The sequence below is a fragment of the Piliocolobus tephrosceles genome, chromosome 4, assembly GCF_002776525.5.
Source record: "Piliocolobus tephrosceles isolate RC106 chromosome 4, ASM277652v3, whole genome shotgun sequence".
Lineage (NCBI taxonomy): Eukaryota > Metazoa > Chordata > Mammalia > Primates > Cercopithecidae > Piliocolobus > Piliocolobus tephrosceles.
This window is the reverse complement of record NC_045437.1, coordinates 129,717,895-129,743,098: the sequence shown is the minus strand read 5'-3', so window position 1 is coordinate 129,743,098 and position 25,204 is coordinate 129,717,895. Positions and strand designations below refer to the sequence as shown.

The window sequence follows — 25,204 nt, the reverse complement described above, 5'->3', positions numbered from 1 at the left end:
GTATTCTCCCTATGCTTTCTCCCTGGGCTCTCCCTGAAGCACACTGAGTTTTTTTTTGTTTGTTTGTTTGTTTTTTTTAGATGGAGTCTCACTCTGTCACCCAGACTGGAGTGCAGTGGCATAATCTCAGCTCATTGCAACCTCTACCTCCTGGATTCAAGCGATTCTCCTCTCTCAGCCTCCTCAGTAGCTGGGATAACAGGTGTCCGCCACCATGCCCATCTAATTTTTGTAATTTTAGTAGAGACGGGGTTTCACCATGTTGGTCAGGCTGGTCTTGAACTCCTGACCTCAGGTGATCCACCTGCCTCGGCCTCCCAAAGTGCTGGGATCACAGGTGTGAGCCACCACGCCCGATCCCACTGACTTATTTTCTAGTACCATCACACCTTCTGGAGATTTGCCCCATATAAGACAAAAGACAGGCAGGAATAGATTAGTGGCTTTCACATGATGTTCTCTGGAGCTGTAGGGTTTGGAAGAGATGATTTAGAGCCACCATGGTGGGCAAAGAGGCAAAACATTCATTCATCCCACGCAGTCACCCCTACATCTCGCACACCTTTGCACACACATATACTTGCATGTATACCAAGACACAGTACATGCTCTCCTGTTCTTTCTCAGAGCTTTCATCTGTGTTCTATACCAGCATACTGTAAAAAACACACAGCGCTGAATTATTTGCATTCCCTTAGCCTGCCATCTGTGTAGAGTGGACTCTTCACTTCCTAGAACAGCCCTACTGTAACCATAGAAACAGGGAGTAAGATGGGGGTGGCTGCCCTCCTTCCTGCTCCCACTGAGGTAGGAACTTTATAACTCTTGAGTTATGGTATATCCCTAGTCTACAAATAAGGAAACTAAGGCTCAGAAATTTGCCCAAGTCACACAATTAGTGCAGCTATGGAATCCAAGTCTATGTGACCGCCTTATCATGTCTGGATTTGGGGATGTATGTGCTGAAAAGTACACAAGGCTGAGAATCAGGAAGCCTGGGCTCTAGCCCTTGTTTTCCTGTACTTTATTAATTTTAGGCAAATTTCTTATTTGGGGTCTGTTTTCTACTGAAGACTTTGGACCAAATGCTCTCTGAATTGAAGGCAAAAGATGTTTGTTTTGTAGATAGCTTCCCAGGGAAAGGGCCCATAGCTTTAACAGATTTACTGGGGTCCATGGGCTCCCCAGTGTTAAGCACCGTTTTAATAGTGCTAAGCAATGAAATCACAACTGCCAATACTTGTGAGTACTGATTGTTTTCAGCATTGTCCTAAGCATCACGCATGTTTAACTCCTTCAATTCTCATGACTCGAGGAGGTAAGTGCTCCTTTATCTCCATTTTAGAGATAAGGAAATGAAAAGAGAGGTTACGAAGCTTTCCTAAGGGGACAGAGTAAGTCAGATGCCAGATTTAAATTCAGGCAGTTGGGCTATAGAGCCCACATTTTAACCATGACATTTCTGTTACTCTGTAATAACCTGAGGAGGACCATCTTCCTCTGATTACAACTGAGGCTCAAGGGGCTGGCATAGTTAAGAAAGTATCTAGTTCAGTGGCTTCTAAGCCTTATCACATTCCTTTGGACTCTATTCTCTTTCCATCTACAGTGTCATGTGTTGTTTGCAGCATGCTGGTATAGAACACAGATGAAAGCTTCTCTGAGAAGAGAGATCAGGAGTGCATGTGCTGTGTTCTGAGTATACGTGCAAGTGTCTGTGTGTGTGTGCAAAGGTGTGTAAGGTGTAGGGGTGAGTGGGGGGGATGAATGTCTCAGCATTTTGCCCCTTTGCCCGCCATGGTGACTCTAAATCATCTCTTCTACCTTACACCTCCAGAGAACATCATGTGAAAGCCACTTATCTCCTCCTGCCTGTCCTTTTGTCTTATAAGGGGCAAAGGAGGCACAGAGAACAGGTGGCAGGAGACACACAGCACATCAGAGGTGGAGCTGGATTGTGGGACCCATGCCCCTGACTCTAGCGTACTTTTGTGTGTGTGTGTGTGTGTGTGTGTATGTGATCTCATTACTGTAACCAGGCCACCACCCATTCATTTGGGAGGGACTGTTATCATACAAGGACACAGTTACATGTCTTCCAAGGCTTTCCCTGGGCTACCTGGATGTTTAAACACCTCTAACCATAAACAGGATGGGAACAGACACCAGAAGGCTTTCTAGGATGGGGCAAATTTAACAAAAGCTTTGGGGTGGTTTGGCAATGTCAGGAACCACAATGTCCTGTCAATGTCAATAGCAGAAAAACACTTAGCTACAAGTAGTGGGATTAGGATGGCAGTGAGAGCATTGATCACCTAGAAGATCTTTACAATCCTCAAGTCAAATCACAGCATTTGTATGCTTTGATTAGGTCAGCTTGGATGGAGAAGGAAGATAGCAGCTTTCACTCTGCCAGGCCCCCAGATTCAGGTGAGATGTATTCTTGCAGACAGAACATGTCTGGGGATGTCAGACCTATTTACAAGCCACAACTCTGCTGGCCTTCCTGCCATCTACCCTCCCTTCCAGGTTTGCTGTCATGGTCCTTTGCTGCCTCAGCAGTTGTCAGCTGCATCTGGCTGAGTGTTCCAAGGAACAAGCTTTCAGGGAGCTGTGACCTGATTTAAGCAGGGAGCGGAACACTGTGGAGCAGGATGAGGACCAGCAGCCACAGCACTTCCAGGCAAGTCCCTGAGATGCTAAAGGGCTGCTCAAAGTTTTTCTGCACAGCCAGCTGAGGAACACCCTCACAGGACCACAGTAAGGAAGGAGAGCTGCATGTTCTCATCCTGTCTGCTCTCCCCACTCTCCCTTTTCACACTCAGAGGCCTAAGAGGGAAGCAGATGATCATCTATTCATTGTCAGTGAGCACCTACGGGGTACCCGGCACTATGTTAGGTGCTAAGGGAAAGTGGAGATAGAGCAGGTCCCCATGAAGCCTTCAGCATAAAGGGGGAGGCAAACTTAGACCAAATGAGTATACCAGTTATAATGAGAAGCGGTAATAAACTACATCAAAAAGTAATAAACTACTGAGCTAGAAGAACACGTAACCTGGGGGCTTGATTGAGTCTATGAGCATGGGCAGAGAAGGCTTCCGTGTGGCAGTCATAGAATTGATCTGAGCTCTGAGGGGTTGATGAAATAAGCAGCAGGAGAGGTAGGAAGAGCATCTGAATGGAGAGAACAGCGAGTATGAAAGCCTTGAGGCTAAATAGACCACTTCATGATATTCACCATTATCAGGAGAACCCGCTCCCGATAGTTACGTGGATTCTTTTCTATTTCCTAGGTGTCTCAGCCTGTTTGAGAAATAAAGGGAAAGAGCACAAGAGGGAGAAATTTAAAGCTGGGTGTCGGGAGGAGACATCACAAGTCGGCAGAATCTGTGATGTTCCCCAAACCATAAAATCAAAACCAGCAAATTTTTATTAGCGATTTTCAAAAGGGGAGGGAGTGCATGAATAAGGTGTGGGTCACAGAGATCACATACTTCACAGGGTAATAAAATATCACAAAGTAAGTCGAGGCAGGGCGAGATCACAGGACCACCAGATGGAGGAAAATTAAAATTGCTAATGAAGTTTCGGGCATGCATTGTCATTGATAACATCTTATTAGGAAACAGGGTTTGAGAGCAGACAACCTGTCTGACCAAAATTTATTAGGTGGGAATTTTCCTCATCCTAACAAGCCTGGGAGCGCTACAGGAGACCGGGGCTTATTTCATCCCTTTGGCTTCGACCATAAAACATGGCATGCCTTAAGGGGGCTATCTATAAACCTACCTTCAGGGTGCATTCTCTTTCTCAGTGGTGTTCCTTACTGAAAAAAATAATTCAGCGATATTTCTCCTATTTGCTTTTGAAAGAGGAGAAATATGGCTCTGTTACCTCTGGCTCACCAGTGGTCAGAAGTCTTATCTCTGGTGTTCCCTGAACATTGCTGTTATCCTGTTCTTTTTTCAAGATGCCCAGATTTCATATTGTTCAAACACACACGCTCCACAAACAATTTGCGCAGTTGACACAATCATCACAGGGTCCTGAGGCGACATTCATCCTCCTCAGTTTACGAAGAAGATGACAGGATTAAGAGATTAAACACAGGCATAGGAAATCACAAGGGTATTGATTGGGAAAGTGATAAGTGTCCATGAAATCTTCACAATTTATGTTCAGAGACTGCAGTAAGGCAGGCATAAGAAATTATAAAAGTATTAATTTGGGAAACTAAAAAATGCCCATGAAATCTTCACAGTTTATGTTTCTCTGCTGTGGCTTCAGTCGGTCCCTCCAATAGGGGTCCCTGACTTCCTGCAACACACCATGAAATACCAGTGTGACACATCATACACATACATGCACACACACATAAATCCTACTCAGCACTTTCCATACTATATACTTCACATTTTCTCATTTCCCTTTCCTTAGGATGTTGGAGAGGCAGATACAAATGATGGAACAGTTAAGTGAAGAGAGATTAGGTTGGAGCACAATGGGGACAAAAGGAAGATCCATAACATCCCAGAAGGTCCACCAGCCAAGAGAAATTTATGGAGTAGATAAACCTCAATCAGTGGAAGATTTCTTAGGCAAAGGGAGAGAGGCGTAAGATGACAATCTTAGGCAAGGAGGCAAAACTTAAGTGAAAGCTTAGAGGTAGAAAATGACCTAGTACTTGTATAGGCAGTTACCAGCATCTTAGTGTTACTATGAAGCACAGTACAAAGCAGAGAGTGGAAGACTAGGCAGGAAACCCTTGCATGACATCCCTGTACACATTTATTCTGTCCATGAATATTTATTGGGCATCTGCTTTGTACTAGGCCCTAAGGCTATGATACTGTGCAAAATCAGACTTGGCCCGTAATCTTGGAACCAGGACTCACACAAAGCACGTACTCAATCCAGTGGGAAGGACAACCCAATAATCAAACAAATGGGATCTGGGGAGATGACTGGGAGTAGCTAGCAGCCAACCTTTGTAGACCCTATTAAAAATGTTGGTACTCATTTTCATAGCAGTGAGAAGCTCTTAGAGGATTTTAAGCAGAGTTTTAAACATGTTCACATTTGCATTTTGGAAAGATGTTTCTGGTTGCTGTGGAAGGAGGAGATCTATTCTCTGATTACACACCCAGCCCCTCTCTGCTTACTGATCTCTGTCATGTCAATGGAAGGGAACCAGGGAATCCACTCTACAGTGGCATCTACCCATGCAGAAATCCCATAGCTTCCACTAGCTCTCTTTACAATTGCAGCCATCTCGGGTCGCTAACGACGGCGCCTTCCTGACTGCCTCTGAGGCCAACTGCGATGTCTTGGCAACAATTCTATTAATATCAGAGCTAGGAATGAGCCGATGGAAAGCTGTTCATCCATGTAATGAGGTTTCAGTTATATTTTAGAAATGTGTCAGATAATTTGGTAAGAGACAGCAGAGTTTTTCCATTTGTCAAGAAACAGGGGAGGTGGAACTCAAGTTCCTGGGCTTTAGCTGCAAGGTGAAAATTGTCCTCTGTACCTGAGATGCTCAAAGCAAAATAAGCAAATATGAAGGGAAAGCAGCAGTGAGAGGGGCTCAGGACACCTGTGAGTGGCAATGGCAGGGAGAGTGGACACTGAATACTGGTCACTTACAGTAGATCGAACATCTCTGACCTCATGACAGCCCTATGGGGTAGATAGAAGCTGCTCAAAGAAGAATTTGAATCCATATCTTTCTAACTCCAAAGTCGATTTTGCCATTACTCTGACATTTTGCTCGATTGCTGGATAAAAAAGGGCTTAATAGGTGCATGTTTTGGTGTAGAGTGAAACTTATTTTATATAAGGAAGAAATGGGTTCAAAGCTATTAAATAAGAGCATCTTTCCCACCAAGCTTAGAAGAATCTCAGTATTGCATTTCTATGGTTTCAGCATTCATGAGCTCTGACATGGTCATTCTGGTCAGTGCTCTCAAGCATGGGACATGCAAGGATCTTTGAAGAAGCACATGGAACTTATGTTGAGAACTGAATCACATAGTAACAAAATGGGTCCTGTTTAACTACTTTAATGTTCCCAACTACATAAGTCAGTGTTTTGCAACATCACTTGCCCTTCGCAATCACCTGGGGAACTTTCACAAACTCCTAGGCTCAAACCACACCTCAGAGATGCTGATTTAGTTAGTTCCCCGCAGTGCTTCTCACACTTTAATGTCATGCAAACCTTTTGGAGAGCTTGGCAAAATGCAGATTCTGAGTCTAAAAACCTTGGTGGGGCTTGAGATTCTGCATTTCTAACAAACTTCCAGGTGATGTCAATGCTGGTCAGGGGACCTCACTTTGAACAGTTGGAGTCTAGGGAGTAGCCAAGGTTGGGAACCACAATTTTAAGGATACAGTCTCAGTTTGGTACTAGTCTTTTTTTCTTTTTAAAGGTTTAATAAATTATTATTAATTATAATGAGTTATACATGCAACACAAATCAAAGAGTAAGCAGTGAACAAAGGTACAACACCCCTTCCCCACTTTCCCTGCTATGGTCCCAGATACTAGAAGCTCATTTCCTCGATGGGGTCAAATATTGTCATTCTTCCAGAGGGATCCTTGCATATACAACCATAAATGTACATGTGTATATAACCTTTAAAAAGCCACAAACAGCAGCTTTCTATTCAGCATTTTGCTTTTTTATTTTTTTAACGTAATGTATCTTAAAGGTTATTTCATAATTGTAAAGAACTGCCTCATTCTTTTTTATTGTGGTAAAATATACATAACTTTTACCAGTTTAACCATTTTTAAGTGTACAGTTCAGTGGCATTAAACACATTTACAATGTTGTACAACCATCACTACCATCCATCTCCAGAATGACTGTCTTCCTGATCTGAAACTTTACACTCAAAAAACAGGGCTAGTTTATATTCAGCTCTCCTTTTACAGGTCTTGGAACCAGAGCTTTCGGCAATGTCTGGCTAGAGTTTACACGTGTTGCTCTGTGTTTAATTTTATAGTCATTCTGTTTGTGATAAGATCTACTCATTGTCCCTTTAAAGTAGTCTTCCTTTTAAACAAACCTAAGTTCCATTGAAATGACAATGTCTTATAAGTATCAGTGAAGACTGCACCTGGCTGTGCCACAAGATGTGAAAGTTGAACATGAAGGACTCAAGCACGGGACATTCCCTTGGCCCCCTGCTATGCGCCCAAATGACCTTTACCTTCACTCGTGGGAGAGCAAAGATGGCTTCCCTTTTGGGCCTCATGACTTATACCCACAGGCAGCCTTTTCTAAGTGCTAGAGTTGTTTTCAGACCACAAAGCAGTCCCTCGTTTCTCATCCTTAACAGAATGGCAATCAAGAATTAAGGCCTAGGCCTCTTACAGGATTTTGTGTTCTCTGATAGAGATGGGGAACACAACCCCAGGCATTTAACGGTAGGTGACATTAAGGAATGTCCCTTCTAGAAAATGACATCTTTTCATGTGGGTGGGTGTCTGGCTTGAGAAAAGTCAGAGAAGGATCAGCATCTGTCTCATATGAAAAGCTTCATAGCAGACCTTAGCTGAAGGGAAGAGGTAGATTCACTGTGTAGACCAGAGAAAGGGCTCAGAACTGGGAGTCCACAGACCTGGCACTGAGGTCTGGGCTCACCACCAACTGGTTGAGTGTCTTTAGCAAGTCAGTTTTACCTCTCCAAGCACCGGTTTTCTTCATGTGCAAAATGCAGAGGTGAAGATCTTGTAAAGATTAAAGGTAGTAATATATGGAGGTATTTAGCACTGGACCTGGCATGTTGTTAGTGCTCAGTAAACAGAAATATTATAGTTTCAGACGATTCACTGAAAAGGAAGAATGGAGGAGGGTGTGGGCAAAAAGGCAGGTCCGATGCCACCCAGCCAAATTTTCACCTGTGACTACCCAGACTAAGTAGGCAGAGAAACACTGAGACGTCGATAGAAGACAATGTATCTACAAAGAATTCCAATAACCCAGTACTTAACCTTCTCCCTTATTTTTACTCCTAAGCAAACCAAAAACCAATCTGAAAAACAAATCTGCAATAGACACACACTTGTCTTAGAAGCTGACATACTGATTCAGTGAATATATCTTTGAGCAGCTCCTATGTACTCGGAAGCTGCTCTGGGTGCTGGAGACAGTGACACACAAGATGGAGAAGATCCTTGCACTCTCGGGCTTACATCCTAATGGGGCCCCTCCAAGCCCCTGATCAAAGGCCCATTCAACTGGCCCCACATATAGCCCCTGCTTTTTCTCTGAGGTTCCTGAAATGCAATAGTATCTGCTGACTTTTCTGTCCTGCAGATGAAGGAAATAGGATGGTTTTATTTTCAGAGGTAAGCACAAGTATTTGTTTGGAAGATCTTTTAATTATTAGTAAAGAAAAAAGGTTTACACTCATCGATGAAGTGTCTTTCTGTGATGTGGAGAATAGACAGAGCAGAAGAGAAAATGAGCTGTGGCCAGGGCATGAGACAGAAGCTCTGCCTGCCATCGATTGGAAGGCTGGCAAGCAAGGAAGAGCAGGGCAGCTTGACAAGGCTTGAAAATACGGCCCCAATATTAGCTTCAAAAGGAGACTGTGCACACGAGAAACACTTGTGCATGATCTTGTGGTGGAAGAGGAAGAATTTAACATCAAATCATCCCCCAGTACATGACATTGGCCTGGAGAATGGATTCTGACATCTAAATAACTGGTTTCAAATTCCAGCTCTGCCATTTAATAGGCACTTAACCTTACCAACCTTAGTTTTCTAATCTGTAAATGATGATGACAGTATTTACCTTATTAGGTGGGAGGCTAAGTGAAAAGGTATACATACAGGAATCAGCACAGTGTCCAGGATGCTGTGAAAGTGTTATCATAAAAGTGTACAGAGCTGACCGAAATAAATGTAGTATTACGCAACTGTGGAAAATGCATATATTCATGATCACACAGGCATTAAAAGGGATGATGTCCAAGCTTTAACTAGATTTTTCCGACTTTACACACCTTCCTGTTAACAGCCAGCTTGCATAAACACCACTTATGGGAACAACAAACAGGATTTTCTTGACATACAGCCACAATGGGACCACCATTTTGTCTGTGTTTGTAAATGACAGGCTATACAAGCTAGTCCTCAAGCCAAGAAGCCAGTTACTTAAATTATCTCATAGCACTGAAAATATACTTTATGATCTGTGATCAAGTCCCACTTACTATTAAACCAGGCTGAACAGAGAACAAGAAAGGGAAGAGAAATTGGAAAAATGCAACAGGATTGGTGTTCAGAAGGATGGGGCTGAGGTGCCTTGGAGAGACTAACACTGACCTCATGTTTACCTATGGGGACATTCCCTTGATGAAAGGGTTGTCTGGGAAATCCAAGCTGAGTAGTTAAGCAGCTCAACCATGTCTGAATAAACTTAGGCAAAAGAAAAATAGGCTCCACCAGCCAGGCCAGGGCTGCAAGGACTCAGGAAAACAAGTGAGGCAGGTTTGTCTCTATCCCTTGCCAGCAGAACAGGTTTTTCAAGGCTAATCTGTAATGTGTTATCAAACTACCTCTGCGAGCCCCATTCAGGCAATAGGAGTTTGGAGCAGTTGAGCAGACTTGAAGGGCATGTGTTTAATCACACAGGGTTGGGGTTAGGCCTTGGTGTTACCACCTTCAGCTGGGTACCCCTGGCCAACTTTGTGTACTCCTTAAGTTTCAGTTTCCTCTTCCTTAAAATAATGAGGATAATACTGGAATCTAGAGTATTGTTGTGTTAGAATTATATGAACTAATTAAGTAAACTTACACACAGTAAATACTCAATAAAGGTATTAATTATTAACTGCTATTACGTGGGAAGCACCTGAGAGTCTTACGTGTTTGGTGCAGACAGCAGAAGGATGACTGCTTTACTGGGGTCATGGTGCAGTGATCGTGTGCTGGGATTGTAGCAGAAGCCAGGGCCTACCCAGTTGGAGAATGATCCAGTAAAATAACTCTAATATCCAATTGGCTATCATGGCTAAAGGACATGAGAAATAGTAATTGTGTTTGACCAGCCCAGCACAGCCCTTGAAACAATTTCTTCTCGTCTCTTATCCTAACATTCTAATTCAAGAGATTTTATGTCAACAGATATAAGTCAGCATAGGGCAATGTTATCACAGAGCTGAAAGAGGCCCTCGAAATGGCCAGGTCCAGAGCTCTGACTTAGGGAACAGTAGCCCCATGGACTGATTTCAATAAGCAAACTCATCACCTGAGGCTGGTGTGGTTGCCCGCCCACAGAGAGAATCCTGAAGAGAGGAGAAAGTTCTGGCCAATCTGATGAAATCCTAGAGACGCAACATAAGTCATTTGCAACAAGACACTTCATTTACCAGGCTAAAGATGACAGGACACCAATAATTACCTAGAAAGTAGATTGGATCTTGAGTATAAACCTCTGTCAAACTGAATTCCCAGTGGAATTTGTGTTTCCTTGGAAGTTTATTAAAATATGACATTGAAGAGGGAAGGCTGTGGATTATAACAGTTCAAAGCTCTAATCCTAATTCTGGCCACATGGCCTGCCTATTATTCATTAGTTCCTTACACTTACAAGATGGGCATGATAGGACCTATCTCATAAAAGGGTTGAGGGAAAAGTAGTGGCAGCAGCAAACTTTTGAAGTTCATTACGGACCGATCGCTATTTAAGCTCGTCATGTGTATTAATTTGTATAACTCTCACAACAACCCCAGGGGATGAGTTTATTATCATCCCCATTTATAGACAGGGAAACAAAGAGTGGTTGGGAAAACTAGCTAGCACATCTGACATCTAAATAACTGGTTTCAAATTCCAGCTCTGCCATTTAATAGGCACTTAACCTTACCAACCTTCGTTTTCTAATCTGTAAATGGCACACAGCTAGCAACTGGCAGTGCCAGCCACTGTAAGCCATGACCCACACCCTTAGCCACTATGATAAACTGCCTCTTGCATATGACAGAAATGCTTCTATCAGTGGCAGATATGAAGTAGTAAATACATTTTGACTATCATGCTTGTGTTATTAGTTCCTAGCATGGGATATAGTAGCTGCAAATTCTCCTAAAGAATTTAAAACAGTTTGGTTTCAGCCCTGTAAACAATGTATACTCTAAGTTAGGACTGATTTCATGTTCTCCTTTGATAAGTTGCATCATTTCTTTTTCTTTATGAAAATATCTGTCATTTTCTTTAAAGGCCACAAAAGTGGGAAAATAGGGGTCCTTCTGGAACGTTCTTTCTAAATCTTGGTAAACAAGTGGACAATGGTGAATAAAAGTGCACAGTTTCCAAGTAGCTTCATAGGCCTCATCTCATCAGATGATATCCTGGTGAAAAGCAGATGCCTGGTAATGTCAACTGATGTCTCCACAAGGATTGCCAGGTAATATAGCCCAGTAGAAGGCATTGCACCTGGTGGATGAAAGCACGTGCTCCAAATCAACCAGTGTGCATTCTAATCTGGGTTCTCTCACTTACCACACCTGGTGGGCTTGGAACTTTTAAATCTCACATTTTCAATTTCCAAAACCAGATAGTAGACAGGATAGTAGGCATTGGATAATCTACATGAGATCATCCAAGGAAGACTCTTAGGACTTAGTAAATTCTCAATAAAAGTTCAGGACCAATATTGCTATTATCTCCATCATGGCACAAGGAGTAGGAAAAGAATTCCTGGTAATTGTGGCCAGGCTTCAAGCCTGGGTCTTCAGAAACTTAATTCCCTTTTCATAATACAACATTGCTTATGGGCCCCTAGCTCCCCAGAAAATTGTTAGGACTCTGACCTGGCTCCTAATTCAAAAATTTATTCTCTCAAAAAGGCATTTCCTAAAATCTACAAATGAAGAATAGCACAGGCAAATAGAACAAGATAAGGAGCGACTTAAAAACAAGATCACAGGAGCCAACCTGAGGATCAGATATAAAATCAAATGTCTCTTAAATCAAACAGGGACAGGGCTGGGGCTGACGCCAGAAACGCTTAACACCCATTACAATGAAGAACACATAAGTGCAATAAGGGACCCATAAAAACCACCAGCATGTGAAATACTGCCAAACACTCTGTGGTTGCCAAGGAGAAAGCATCACTAGGCTGGATTCAAATACTTCTCTCTGCAAAGCAAATAGGCTGGGTGTTAATTAAAGCGTGTAAGTTGATTCTTAAGGTAGTTGCCTGGAAAAAGAAATCCTGCCTAGAAGTCGCTTCCTCTGATAGATTTCTTTTGGAACTGTGGATTTTCTGCAAGTGAAATTCTCCAAATCAAACACACCTTCCTGGGTATTCCCTGCTCCCCATCGCTTGTGGAGCTGTGTGATATTGAGCAAGAGCTGTATTGTGCTGTTTTCTACATCACTGTCACACAAAGGGCTAACATTACCTGTGCATCTCACAACCACCTCACATGCCATAGAGGACAGTAGTTATTATTCCATTTTACAAAGGGAAAAACATAAGAAATGCAGGCACTAAGTGACTTGCCCACAATTGCAGAGAGGAGTACAGCTCATAGAAACACGTTGTATGTGTTTCTACATACATTTGGAATGGGGGATTCCAAATGTAGCTCTCTTCCCATCTTAAAAATGAATGACACCCAAAACAGAAAGAGATACGTGAGCAAAGTGCACTGGAAATTTAAGTGGGTGACTTGATAAAGCAGGGCAAAAGGGTACACTTTCAGCTTTCTGAAATTGTATTGGCATGACAAGTAACCCCACATCGTTAAGATCAATACTATACCTGGTGTCTAGAAGGACAAGCTGGGGTGAATCATAAATGTTGTCGCTTTTCAAGACTGGTCAGCAGAGCCAGTCTTACCACACCTTACTGTTTCGCAGGGGACTAAATCCATGTGATGCCATTTAGCCTTTTTATCTTACCCCAGGAATGAAATCAGCTGCTCCCTGAGCACTTAAAAATCCAGGTGTTCTTTACTTTCGTTTTTAGACCAAGATATTTACCTTCCTGAGGTGGATTGAGCAGAGTTATCGAATGAGAAAGAGGTAAACTGGTGGCCATGATATCTCCTGTTCCCTTCGATTACTCATTGACTCAACAAGCATTAGCCAAGGCCCTGCTATTATTAGAAACTCTACCAAGCCCAGTGGACACAGTGTCTAGGAGATAGAAGACATGAAGGGTCTCTACACTCATGGGACTTTTATGCTAAGTGGAGAGTTAAAAAATAAATGGGAAGACAGAATCTCAGTTGTGATAGGCATTATGAAAACAACACAGGGAGAGGAAGTGGGGGAAGTATCTTAGATGCTGTGATCTGGGAAGCTCTCTATGAAGAGATGGCCTTTGAGCCAAGAGCTGATTAAAAATAGGAAGCTAATATTGGGAAAAGCCAAGGAATAAGTGTTCCAGGCAAAGGGAAGACCGAGTGCCGAGGTCCTGAGAAGGAAACAGACAGCAACAGCCAGGGCTGCTGGCTCCCATAGGTTGGCGGACCTGATATTAGGTGAGGGTGGGGGAGGGGGCCAGGTTTAGAGTCATAAGTCCAGTGAACCGTGCTTTGGAGGTGAGACTGGCTCAATGTCTAGCTCTTCTTAAACACATTTCCTTCCCCTTTTTATTGACTGCTCTAGAGCTTCAAGGATTAGCTTTACCCCTGAGCTGCACAGTCCCTGTATTCTTAATGGCACAGGCCATGGGTTACATATTTTTGACAGGGACTTTTAACAGTCTCCAAGCCCACAAGACCAGGCCATTGAGGTCTAAGAGGAAACCAAGCTTTGAATTAGTTATTGAGCATGGTCACTGGGGATGGGGGCAGTCACCTCTGTTCTGCCTGGACAAAGGCTATTTACAAACCCAAGTAGTTCCTCACCAGCCCTGTACACTTTGAAACTGGAAGACTCTTGGTCAAATATGGCCTCATCAACTGAAGTCAAGCGCATGGGTTCTGGGATCAGTAAACCCTGGCTGGTTCAGTTAACTTCTTTGAGTCTCACCATCCTCATTAGTAATGATAGATACAAGCCCTGCCGCATGGGCTTGTAATACCATATAAAGTGCTTCTCAGTCATGCTTTGCAAATCATAAGGCTTCCGTAAACTCTCACTGTTATGATTTTCATGAGGCACCATCATAAAAATCCCAACTTCTCCCTCTCTTCCCAACACATATTTCTTTCAAATTCTTGCATAGTGATTTTGTAACCTTTTGGGAAAAGGCCTTGAAATAGTACATGTAGTGCCCAATGGCTATATGTTATAGACTGTCCAGACAGGCAACTCATTTCCAAGCAGTCAATAGCTAAGGTAGAGGTTCCCTGCAAGGGCGCTCTGCTCTTCAGCATGTGAAAGGTACCACGACCACACAGAGCTATCACCATTACCATCTGCAACAGCCCTCATAACACAGTCACCTGTATGCCCTGGGCAAAGAGCTTCCCAAATAGATAGAGGACTGGGGGTCCCTGGGATCCTGTTGCTGCTGGTGGCTGAGGATGAACACAGTTTGCAGCCCCAGGACTCAGAGTACTAAGGAGAAAGAAAGCCTCAGAGGCTCCCTTTGAAATAGCATCCCTGCCCCAGGCCAGCAACTGGTGGGGAGAACTGAGAAGACAAGACCACCCCCCAGCCTTAGAATCTAACAAGACGCTTACCTCCTACCTCCTTGGTGTAAACTCCACAGCTGACAGGGAGGGTTGGTACTCCTTGGGCGTTTTTATTCTGATGGGACACTAGGGAGAAAGATTAAGCTGCTACCACCCCCAGATATCCCATCAAAGGGGAGCGACTGCCAGAGAACCTCCTTCTCATGGGTGGCTGGAGCAGGTGGTCCCCACCCATATAGAAGCCCAGCCTTCAGTGTCACATGCCTGAACACGATTCCTCCACCCCAATTTCCTCCTCTCTGGGCCTGCTACAGAAACCTGCTTAGCTCCACCCTCCTTATCCACTCTAGGCTCCTATTCCAAGCCCTGCATCTCCACCCTCCTCCCTTGGCTTCTGGCAGGACTGGCCTAACTAGCTCAGGCACCCCAGAGAGACTGCCTGTGTACTGCTCCTAGCTGGTGGGTGGCTAGCTCTGGTCTCCACCAGCCCAACTATGGCCACGCAATTGATTTTGAGAGAGCACCTGGGTTAATTAGAGCCAGAACTTGGGACTTTGGCCCTGCTATCAAAAAGATGAAGAGTACCTGTTTTCTAGTGCTTGATTAAAAAGCTGTAGAAATATGAAGACCAGGTATCAGGAGATGGGTTCTCTGCTTAGCTGCTGCATGAAATGGCTTTAATACAAACCAAGTTGGCTCTGTCTTTGCTGCTAGAGATTTGGTCGTATTGCACCAGTACCTCAAGTTCGCAAGCTTTTCTCAGGATGATGCCGCATCTGCCCTTATTCTCAGCAGAGAGAACTTGAGCAACAGGTTGAAGTTTGCTCACAAGAAGTAAAGAGATTCTAGTTTTTCCTCTGTGTAGTGTTAGGGAAATCAGCAAGGAAAGTTTAGCAATGTATGGCATGTCTGTTATTAAAAAACAATTAGTCACCCCAATTAACAACTGTTCCACTGAATCCACAGGTGGTCTTAAAGGTGACTTAAATTTCCTTGAAAAAGAACACTTATTCAGGTACCAAATCTAAAGATTTGAGACTTTATTTCCCTACCCAGGCAAGTTAGTATTACTTTCTTCCAGAAATTGCCAGATTTTAGGATTCATAAGTCTTATCTGGAATATGAAAAATACAGATTTCTGCACACAATTCTCAATTGCAAAAGGGCCCAAGAATTCATATTTAAAAAAAATTCTTTGGGGTGATTCTGATTTGGATTGTCTTGCACCTGTATACTTGAAGAAATACTGCCTGAGAATAAACCTAAATTCTTTATTACCAGCTGAGTTGGGAACCAGCTATTTCACATTGTTTCCAACTCACTCTTCTACCCTCCCCTCAGGAATTCTGCAGCTGACTCCAGTTTCTCCCTCCTCCCTTTAACTCACAAATGAGCTTTGTCAGAGGAGAGAGCCTTGGCCTCAAAGATATTCCAGCTATAAGAGGCCTTAGAAATGATGTCATTTAACTGTTATTACACCAGCACTGACACTGAGCTCTAGTCCTGCCCTTTCTCCACCCGAGGCCCAGGCCTAACACCTCGTCACCTCCAGGAGATCTGTAGGCCCCTCAAGATGACCTGTTCCAAAACCAATTTCCCCATGCCAGCCCCTTCCCAGGCTCTTTACTTTTGGAGAAGAACCCAGGTGTGTGGGCCCCACACTCATCCTCTCCCTGCTCTACAGCTGAGGCAGTCTGTGTTCAGGTTCCTAATTTCTAGAGTCATATTCAGTTTTAGAATGAAATTCTCACATCCCACCTGCCCCACCAAGTGGAGTTACTATATGTGCAATTAGGTCTCATATGACCATTTGTTTATGTCAAGCATTTAATCATAAGATAAAGACTACAGGATCCATTTGATTCAAATCACATTGATTAAGCACTTAATATATACAGAGCATCTTGCTAGGCACAGCAAGGGGTGTGAAGAGGACCAAGGTGTTGATGCTGTTGTTACTATAATTTGCTTTGTGTTCCTAGTGAATTGGGTGGAGGACACTAATGAGAGTAGGGAAACCTACCTTTAAATCTATATTTACCGAAGAAGATATGCTGTCTTGAGGCTGCTCATCCACATCTCATTGGAAGCTCAGGTGATTTTGTGTATACAATAAAGAAACTAAAAAATGTTTCCTTGAGTCACCTGTGCAGATCACAATTTTTTTTTCCCAGTACTTATCATCTGGTCTCTGATGGGACCATTCATCAGATGAAATTAATAGCAGCCTAGTCCAGTTGTTACCAATACAGAATTTGGTACCAGACTGCTGGAATTCAAGTCCTTGGCTCCACTAGCTTTCAGCTGTGTGGTTTTGGGCAAAGTGCTGACTCTAGGCGTTTACACCACAGCAGATACTGACTGAATAATCACATACAAGTGGTGAAATGGCAGTTGGGATAAATGCTAAGGAGGAAAGATACCCAGGGCTGTGAAAGCATGTGAAGAGGTTTGTCCAGGTCAAAGAGTCAGATTAGAACTCGGATGGAGTTAACAATGCAAAGCAGTGAGGTTGGCATCAGATTGTTCCAGGCAGAGAAACACCATGCACCCTGTGTAGTGGTCAGTATTGTTGTTGTAACGAATGATCTCCAAATCTCAGAAATTTCTACTACAAGGTTTGTTAAAGGGAGGCTATGCATTGATTGAAGCAGCAGTTTCCCATTCAGGAACTCAAGCTGAAGGAACAGCTTCCTAAATGGGCTATGCTATTCTCATAGCAGAAAGGAAGACCAGGAGTACTGTGGACACTTGTCTTGCCTCTTAAAGCTTCTACTTGGATGTGGCCTCTGTCATGTCTGCTTTTGTTCCTTCAGTCAAAGCTGAAAGCCAATGGGACAGGGATGCATGGGTCTCCCACTGGGGACATGGAAAGCTACATGGCAGTGGGCAGGAATGCACTCCTTTTACAGGGAAAGGGGTGGCGTCAAGTTCTAAACGGGGTCTGAGGGGAGTTGGTGGGGTGAGTGGCGGGTAGCTGGAGAAACACTCAAGGAATTGTAGATAGTTTTGACATGGCTTTACTCTCTAAGTGCGAGTGAGTGTGGGCATGTGAGAGCCTGGGGGTGAGCCATATGTACAGCTTTAGCAAGGTAATTATACCTTTTATAGACAATAGTGGTTCCGAACAAAGCACAAGCTCATATGTATGATCACCTAATGCACCTCACGTGGTGTGGTTACATAATGTGCAGGGTCGTGTGCCTGTGCTCCAAACCCACTGAGTTTTGCTGCTTTGGAAGGCTGCCTCAGCCTATTCCTGACTAAAGTGCAGCCATCTCCCTTACCCTAGACTCCCCAGGCCAAGAGTGTCCTCCAGGCAGAGACGTGTGCCTATAGGGCAGAGCCTTGAATCTATAACCCACAACAACAATACAGAGAGCAACAGCTACTAGGATCCCAGTTATGCTATTTATATTAGGGCCCAGCACAGGCCAGAGCCTAGGGATGCCCCTCCATCTCCGCAGGGGGTCATCAGTAAGGCTCCCTAGAAACTTAATGTCCCTTGAAGGGCTACTGTTGTGTTCTGCTGACTGTCAGGGATAAAGGAACAATATTGTGTTCCTAAAAGGGCACAGGTGCCTCCTTGGGCAGCAGTGACTATGTCTAAGGCCATTCAGTTTTGTAACACCATCTTTCTGATCTGATCAACCGCATCCATTAACAGGAGGAGGGTCCCTCGGGTGTGATTCAGAACCCGAGCGGTGTGCTCTGCAAAAGCAGTAACTTCTGCTTCTGACACCCACTCCAGCGATAGTCACTTCCAAGGTGTAGAACCACCAGGGGCTTCCTTGCACTCACAAAAACTGAGAGCATGGTGCTTCCTAGTTATGCAGGCATCTGGGCAAAGCAGGGAGAACAGTGCCAGGTACGCAAGGCCAACCTCAGGTACAATGTCCAGGCCAGTCTGTTGGTAAGTAAGGACACCCTATGTCCCCAATGACCCATAAACTCCCAGGGGCCATAAAATCCATCAGGGCCTGACCTTGGTGGGGTCGCATGTTCCACCATACCTTCAGTGTGGTGACATGTGTTATGTTTACACAGGCTGTGCTGGGTACCCACCCCACAGTGGTGTTACCCCAGTGTCGCTCTATGCACCGGGCCGGGGGTACTACCTGTTTCCCTACTAGCCAGCCCCTCCCATCATAAATGCTATGGGCCAGTCAGGGGGCGGGCATGCCGTGGTTCTTGCAGCATCCTTTGTCTGCAGCTTGCCATGGTGCATTCCAGGTGTCGGCCATGGGAATCAAAGTCTCCAGCCATGTCCATTTCTCTGCAGATGCTGAATGTTTGTGCCAAGGCAAGCCATCTGCAACTGCTCCTGGAAGGGTGGTGCAGATCCAACAGTTGGAAACATTGGTCACCTCAGGAAAGGTGTGGGCCCAGTCCACAATGCAGCTGGAGCATGTTAACCTATGGTCGAAATGACAGAGCAGGCACAGGTACTAACAGAGTTAAATTACGTCCTTCAAGCAAAATACAGTCTAACCTTTTATCTCTGGATAACAATACAGATGCCAATGGCTTTTGCCCTGGAAGATAGTGCCACACTTTATCAGCACCCCATGGTTCCTTTGAGTCTTGTATCTGGGCCAAAGTCACAGGGAAGCTCATAATAGGCCACACAGAGAGAACATATGTTCCCCGGAGAAGGGTTCCTTCCCTGGTCATTTTTCTATAAACAATCAAACACAGAGCCATGTATTGAACACCCAAGGAGTGACATGCAAGTCATAGTGTAGGCCTTTCCCCCAGAGAGCTATGATGGCCAACCACTGGCAGTGGGGTCTTGGAGGGTCCATGGCCAAAGCCAGGTTTTGTGTTCCCCTGCCTTCAGGGGCCATTAGGGCAGGCAACAACAGGTTTCCATTCATCTCCATACCTGGTTCGAGGAGGTAATTCTTGGTTTGTATCTGCGACTGAAGGTGGCAGTGGGGAGAGGGGGCGGGGGGCTCAGGTGGGCAGCCCAGTGTAACAAAGCCTTCACCAGGGCCAGACCAGCCACATTTCCAAGGCTGTTCATTCAAGGTTTGGAGCACCAGGTCCAACCTTGAACTCCGGTCCCACAAAGATGGGGGTGTGACATGCAAGCATAACCTATTTTTCAAGAGCCCATTGTATCTCTCAATCATACCCGCAGCTAGCAGGTTGTACAGCACATGGAATCCCCACTTTATGTCCATTGGTTGTGCCCATTGTTGTACCTGTGGTCCAGTGAAATTTGTTCCCCTATCACTCTCAATGGCCAGAGGGCAACCATACAGGACACATGAGTGTTGCAGGGCCCAGATGGTGTTCTGTTGGTCAGTCACCCTGCAAGGGTAGGCGAACTACAGGCCTGTGGCCATGCCCACAGCTGTTAGTGTATGTGTATACTCTTGCAAGTCAAGGCACTTGCCCTATCATTACCTGTGTAACACTGGACAGCTGCCTCTGTTTAGGGTACTCCTGAGCACACGCTGGGCATTTCTGACAAGCCTCCCAAATGTCTTGTGTGGGCAGGGACAGACCCCAATGCTTATTGACCTGTTGCATCAGCATACCCCCGATGTGTCCCAGTTTCCAGTGTAGCCACAAGGCCACATCTCATGTAGGTGCCTACTCTGACCATTGGATCTTGGCCAAGGCATCTGCCTCATTGCCAGAGGTGGTCAAAGGCATATGGCCTGACGCATGATAAATAGTTATTTTTTTCTTGTGATCCCTTTCCCAGAGGTCTTGCCATATGGCTTGGCCCCAAATGGGTCAGTAGCCGACTAGCTACTTCTCTATTTTCCAGATAGTTAACAACAAGGTTAAGCCTCAATAGACTGCCCAGCTATAAGTACAGATTACCACAGACGTCAACTTCTTGGTGATCACCATCCACACTGTTCTGAGTTCAGCTCATTGGCTACTTTGTCCATAGCTGGTTTCAAACCACATGGTGTCAGTACTAGGTTGGACTGCAACAGCGGTCCAGGCAGCAACAGCACCTTGGCTAGATCCATCTGTGTACCATGCCCCATCGGGAATAGGGGAATGCCCTTCCTTAAACAGTGAAGGCTCAGGGTCTAGGGGTGCTTCAGGCCCCATGGCCTTATCTTGCAGTAAGACTACAGGCCCCAAGACCCCTTGCAACTCTGCCGCTAAGACATGTGTACTCAGTGTACTCTGCTGCTTCGAGTAGATGCCCCACTTTGCCAAAGTGGATGTCTGTGCTGTCCCAGTCTGGGGGGCCATTACCCATGAATGCACCTATTTCACTACCGGGTAAGTTGTCCACACGATGACTGCAGCCCGTCCTGTCATAATTTAACAAGCCTGAAGGGCCAATATATACAGCTGTTAGCTATTTCTCTATCATGGAATACTGGAGCTCAACTCCCTTCCATAGTTGGTACCGAAAGCCTACTGGAATTCTCAAGAACTCCATGCAGTCCCACAGGTCCCAACCGGAACCATCTGTGGTCACGTGCACATCCAGCTCAAATGGGCACCCCGGTCAACTACCTGTAGGGCTTGTGCCTGCTGAATAGCCCACCTGGCTGCCAGGAAGGCAGTCTCAGCCACATCATCCCAGTCCCTGGTAGCTCCCTTCTTTGTTAACCAGTGCAACGGTTTTATTATTTGAGCTAAATGGGGCACAAATGCCTGCCAATATCCCAGGAGTCCCACAAAAGTTTGCAGCTACTTCACCATGGTGGGCCGGGGATATGCCTGAATCTGATCAATGATAGCCTCTGGGATGGCCTTTGTCTTACCTGACCAGATAACTCCCAGGAGTCTCGCAGATAATCCAGGCTCTTGGACCTTGGATTTGCCGATGGCCCAACCACATGCAGCCAAATGTTGCCACAAGAGGGGCACCACTGCTTCTAAATCTGCAAGAGAATCAGAAGTTAACATAATATAATCAATATAATGGAATAGGTTGACCCTTTCTGGACATTGCCAGGTGGCTAAATCTGTGGCAACTAGACCATGACCCATGACATTTGATAGGGCTATGCTCATAGCCCTGCAGCAACACTGTAAAAGTCCATTGTCACCTATCCCACGTAAAGGTGAACTGTTCCTGGCTCTCTGGAGTGATGTCTATGGAGAAAAATGCATTGGCCAAGTCCACTACATAGTGGTGCTGTCCCAATTCGGTTGTCAAATGGTCCATCGAATCCATGATTGATGGTACAGTGGCATGCAAAGAGGGTGTTACTTTATTCAGTTCCCGATAGCCCACTGTCATCCGCCAAGTTCCATCAGGCTTTCTAACTGGCTACACTGGAGAATTGTAGGGGTAGTGGGTGCCACGCACTACCTGCACCTCCAGCTTTTTAGTTGTCTCAGTTATCTCTGTATGCTCACCCAACAAATGGTACTGATGAGTGGAAGTAACTCGTCGGGGTTGTGGCAGGACCCGAGGCTAGTGATGCGTATGTCTGTGCAGCACGAGCTTTACCACATGCACCTGGTGTCTGACTTCCCTGGCCGTAGTTTGTAACACCAGGCCATGTAAAATGTCCACCCCTAGAATGTATTCTGGTATGGGAGAGACATACATAGTATATAAATGGGGAGCCAAGTGGCCAATGTCGAGGTACAGAGATACAGGTTTCACTTTCACTGACTGGCCTCCAGAGCTGTCAGTGCTAGCAGGTTTGCCAGGAACCTTATCCAGGTTCCCACAAACAAGGCTGCAATCTGTGCCAGTATCCAGCAGTGCCAGTACCCACTGCACATTGGTGGGGGACCAGTGGATCCCTAATTCCATATGTGGCCTCCAGTCATCTGAATTCCCCCCAAGCTGGGTGCCCCTGCCAGTTCCCTAATTAAACAGAAAAGGTTCTAGATTTCTGCCTGGCTGCAGCAAGTAGTCTTTGAGTTGAAACGCCTGGGTGGGACTTGGTCGCATAGCAATATCCTTCTGCCCCTTGAGTATTTTCTGGAATTGCTGCTTCGAGATAACTGTCTCCAGAAAGTTAAGAGAACTTCACTGGGCTGCTTATCGATTTTCTCTTGGTCAACCCTGGCCAAAATCAAATCTACCCACATCTGTGAGTGTGTCACTCATTGGAGCCCCCTTTTCTCCCATGGGATGCCCCCTGAAGGTAGGGCATCTTCCCCTATTGTATGGCACAGACCCCTTGGTCCAACTGGCAGCCTTCTGCTTCCCTGAGAGCCACCATAGCAATGGTCACTTCATGTATGCAGTGCCCTACATCTGGGGTGAGGACAGCAGCTAGGGAGCCAAAGGCATTTGGGGGCACAGAACCCAACACAAGATCCCTCATTTGGGAGGTGAAACATTCATCATCCGGTCCCCGGGTATTCAGGTCAAACATAGCCTGCCGCATACCCATCTCCCAGATGACTTGCACCAAATCGGCATATGACTACCATTTACTCATGGTTTTGAGTATTTCATCGGCATTGATCCACACAGTCTGTATGGCTGCCCATAGCCACTCAGTCAGGGTGTGGTCACCTTGCCCTTGCGCCAACTGCCTATTCACCTGCAACTGCTGATGGAGGGAGGGGTGAGTCATGATAGAGGCCAGATTTTCCACCTCAGAGGCAGAAGAGGAGATATTATCTGCTTCCTCATTCTGCAAATGAAGCATCCAGGTGGACAGAGGTTCCTCTGGACACTGGCGGCACTGCTTGCCTAATTCCTGCAAATCAGTTGGGGTATAGGCAGTATATAAAGTATTTCGTATTACAGTGGTGGGGGGGGGTCCCTGAGTGTGCCTTTGTGGCCCCAATGGCTGTTTATGATCTACCGTCTGAGGGACCACTGGGTGAGCCTGCAATGGGGGTTCTTCCTCCTTTGTATCATACCAAGTGAGGGGTCTCCAGTCAAGATGATGCACCCAGGCCTGCATTCACAGCAGCCCCTAATTCCTTTTCCAAACTCTGTAGTGAGCCTCCAAGCATCCCGCCTGCTCCTGGAGTTTCTCATTCATGGCAGCTTCTAATTCTTTTTCTGAGTTGTGTAGCTGGGCCTCCAGGTGCCTGACCTATGCCTGGAGGGCCCTTACCTGTGCTTCATCCCTCAGGGACTTGGTGTGTACTTCTCATAGCACAGTCAAAAATGCTATCCAACTCTGCCAGCAAAAGCTTGCTTCTTGGTGCTCTGGGCTTCCAGCTGCATCAGCGCCTTCTCCATGCTAATGGAGGACCCATCTACTGCTGCCCAGGTTTCCACCAGAGCCCATCTGAGCAGCATAGCTGCTGCTGGGTACCACAACCCATGATGTGGCCACATGGCCAACCTGGAATCCGTGGGGACCAAAGGCTCACTCACGTCAGGATCTGTTCATGATGCCAAATGTCAGATTCTAACTGAGGTCCAAGGGGAGTCAGGTGAGTGGTGGGTAGATGGAAAAACACTTGAGGAATTGTGGACGGTTTGAATGGCTTTATTCTCTCCCTGGGAACAGGAAAGCCTGGACGCAAGCCATATGTACAGCATTAGCAGGGTAACTATACTTTGTACTGACAATAGTGGCTCCAAGCCAAGCGCAAGCTTACATGGGTGATTACCTAATGCACCTCACGTGGAATGGTTACATAATGTGTGGAGGGGTTGTGTGCTTGCGCTCCAAACCTGCTGGGTCATGCTACACCAAAAGGCTACCTTGGCCTACTCGTGACTGAAGTGCAGCCATTTCCCTTACAGGTGGGAATGAACAATTGAAAAAATAATATAATTTACTATATTAAGGCTCTGTGGTAGCAGGAAAATGGCAAAATACCTGGAGCCCTGCATGGCTAGAGCTGAGAAAGCTGGTAGAAGCATAATGAGAGAGGGGATTGGGGTGGCAGGTGGGGGCCAACCCAGGTGAGCAAACCTGAGCTTGATACTGTAAGCAGTGGGAAACCACTGACTTTTACTCATCTGATGTCTCTCTTTAGTGGTTAACTGATTACTTTTCATGTTTTTCTGGTCTCTGAAGTAATACCTGTTTATTATTAAAAAATTTCAAAATGACTAATGAATAAAAAGAAAAAAATACAAATTACCTTTAATTTTACAACTCAAAGAACCATCGTTGATTTAAATTTTGGTGAATACATCTTTAAATGTTTTTCATGCAAATATTTTAAAAAGCAAATTTGGATCACCTTCATCAGTTGTTATGAGTATTTTTTACCTTATTAAACATTCTCTGTATGATAATTTAGTCACCATATGGATGCACCACAATGTAACTAATTCCCTACTATTGGACATCTGGGTTTTTGTAATTTTTCCATTTTATAAAAATTTCACAATGAGGTTCCTTATATTTAGCAACATCCATGCAAGTTTTAAGAAGGGGCATTTTTATTTTAGAGGGTATGACAGATTTTAGGCCATAGATATATATTGCCAGTTCTCACTAAAAAAGAGTTATAGCCAATCACACACAACCTCAGAGCATGATTTGCCAGCTCTGATTATAATTATTTTATATTGCAAATTTGATCAGTGGACAATATTGTCTTATTTTTACTTTGCGTTTGTTTCCTAATTAAAAAAAGAACTTAAAAAAAAATTCCCCATGGTTTCAACAGGGAAAGACTTACCTGATTCAAAATCTAGTCCTTTGGATTTGGTGCCTG

The 25,204-nt window shown here is 45.0% G+C and overlaps 1 protein-coding gene across 1 annotated transcript; it reads right to left on the bottom strand.

Moving 5' to 3' along the window:
• Positions 1 to 17,222: 17,222 nt before the first annotated feature.
• Positions 17,223 to 24,069, bottom strand: LOC111547099. Its single transcript, XM_023218744.1, has 3 exons — positions 23,904 to 24,069; positions 21,364 to 21,483; positions 17,223 to 19,033 (listed from the first exon to the last, which is right to left on the bottom strand). The coding sequence occupies exons 2-3, from the start codon at positions 21,438 to 21,440 to the stop codon at positions 18,784 to 18,786; spliced, it is 327 nt and encodes a 108-aa protein (XP_023074512.1). The 5' UTR covers positions 21,441 to 21,483; positions 23,904 to 24,069; the 3' UTR covers positions 17,223 to 18,783.
• Positions 24,070 to 25,204: the final 1,135 nt, after the last annotated feature.

What these genes read in the sequence shown, in the direction of transcription:
- LOC111547099 (XM_023218744.1), bottom strand. Translation starts at nt 21,440, where the DNA reads ATGTGGTTGGGCCATCGGCAAATCCAAGGTCCAAGAGCCTGGATTATC. An exon ending in CCTGGGAGTTATCTGGTCAG is followed by an intron (nt 19,034 to 21,363) that starts GTAAGACAAAGG and finishes TTTCGACCATAG; the next exon opens with GTTAACATGCTCCAGCTGCA.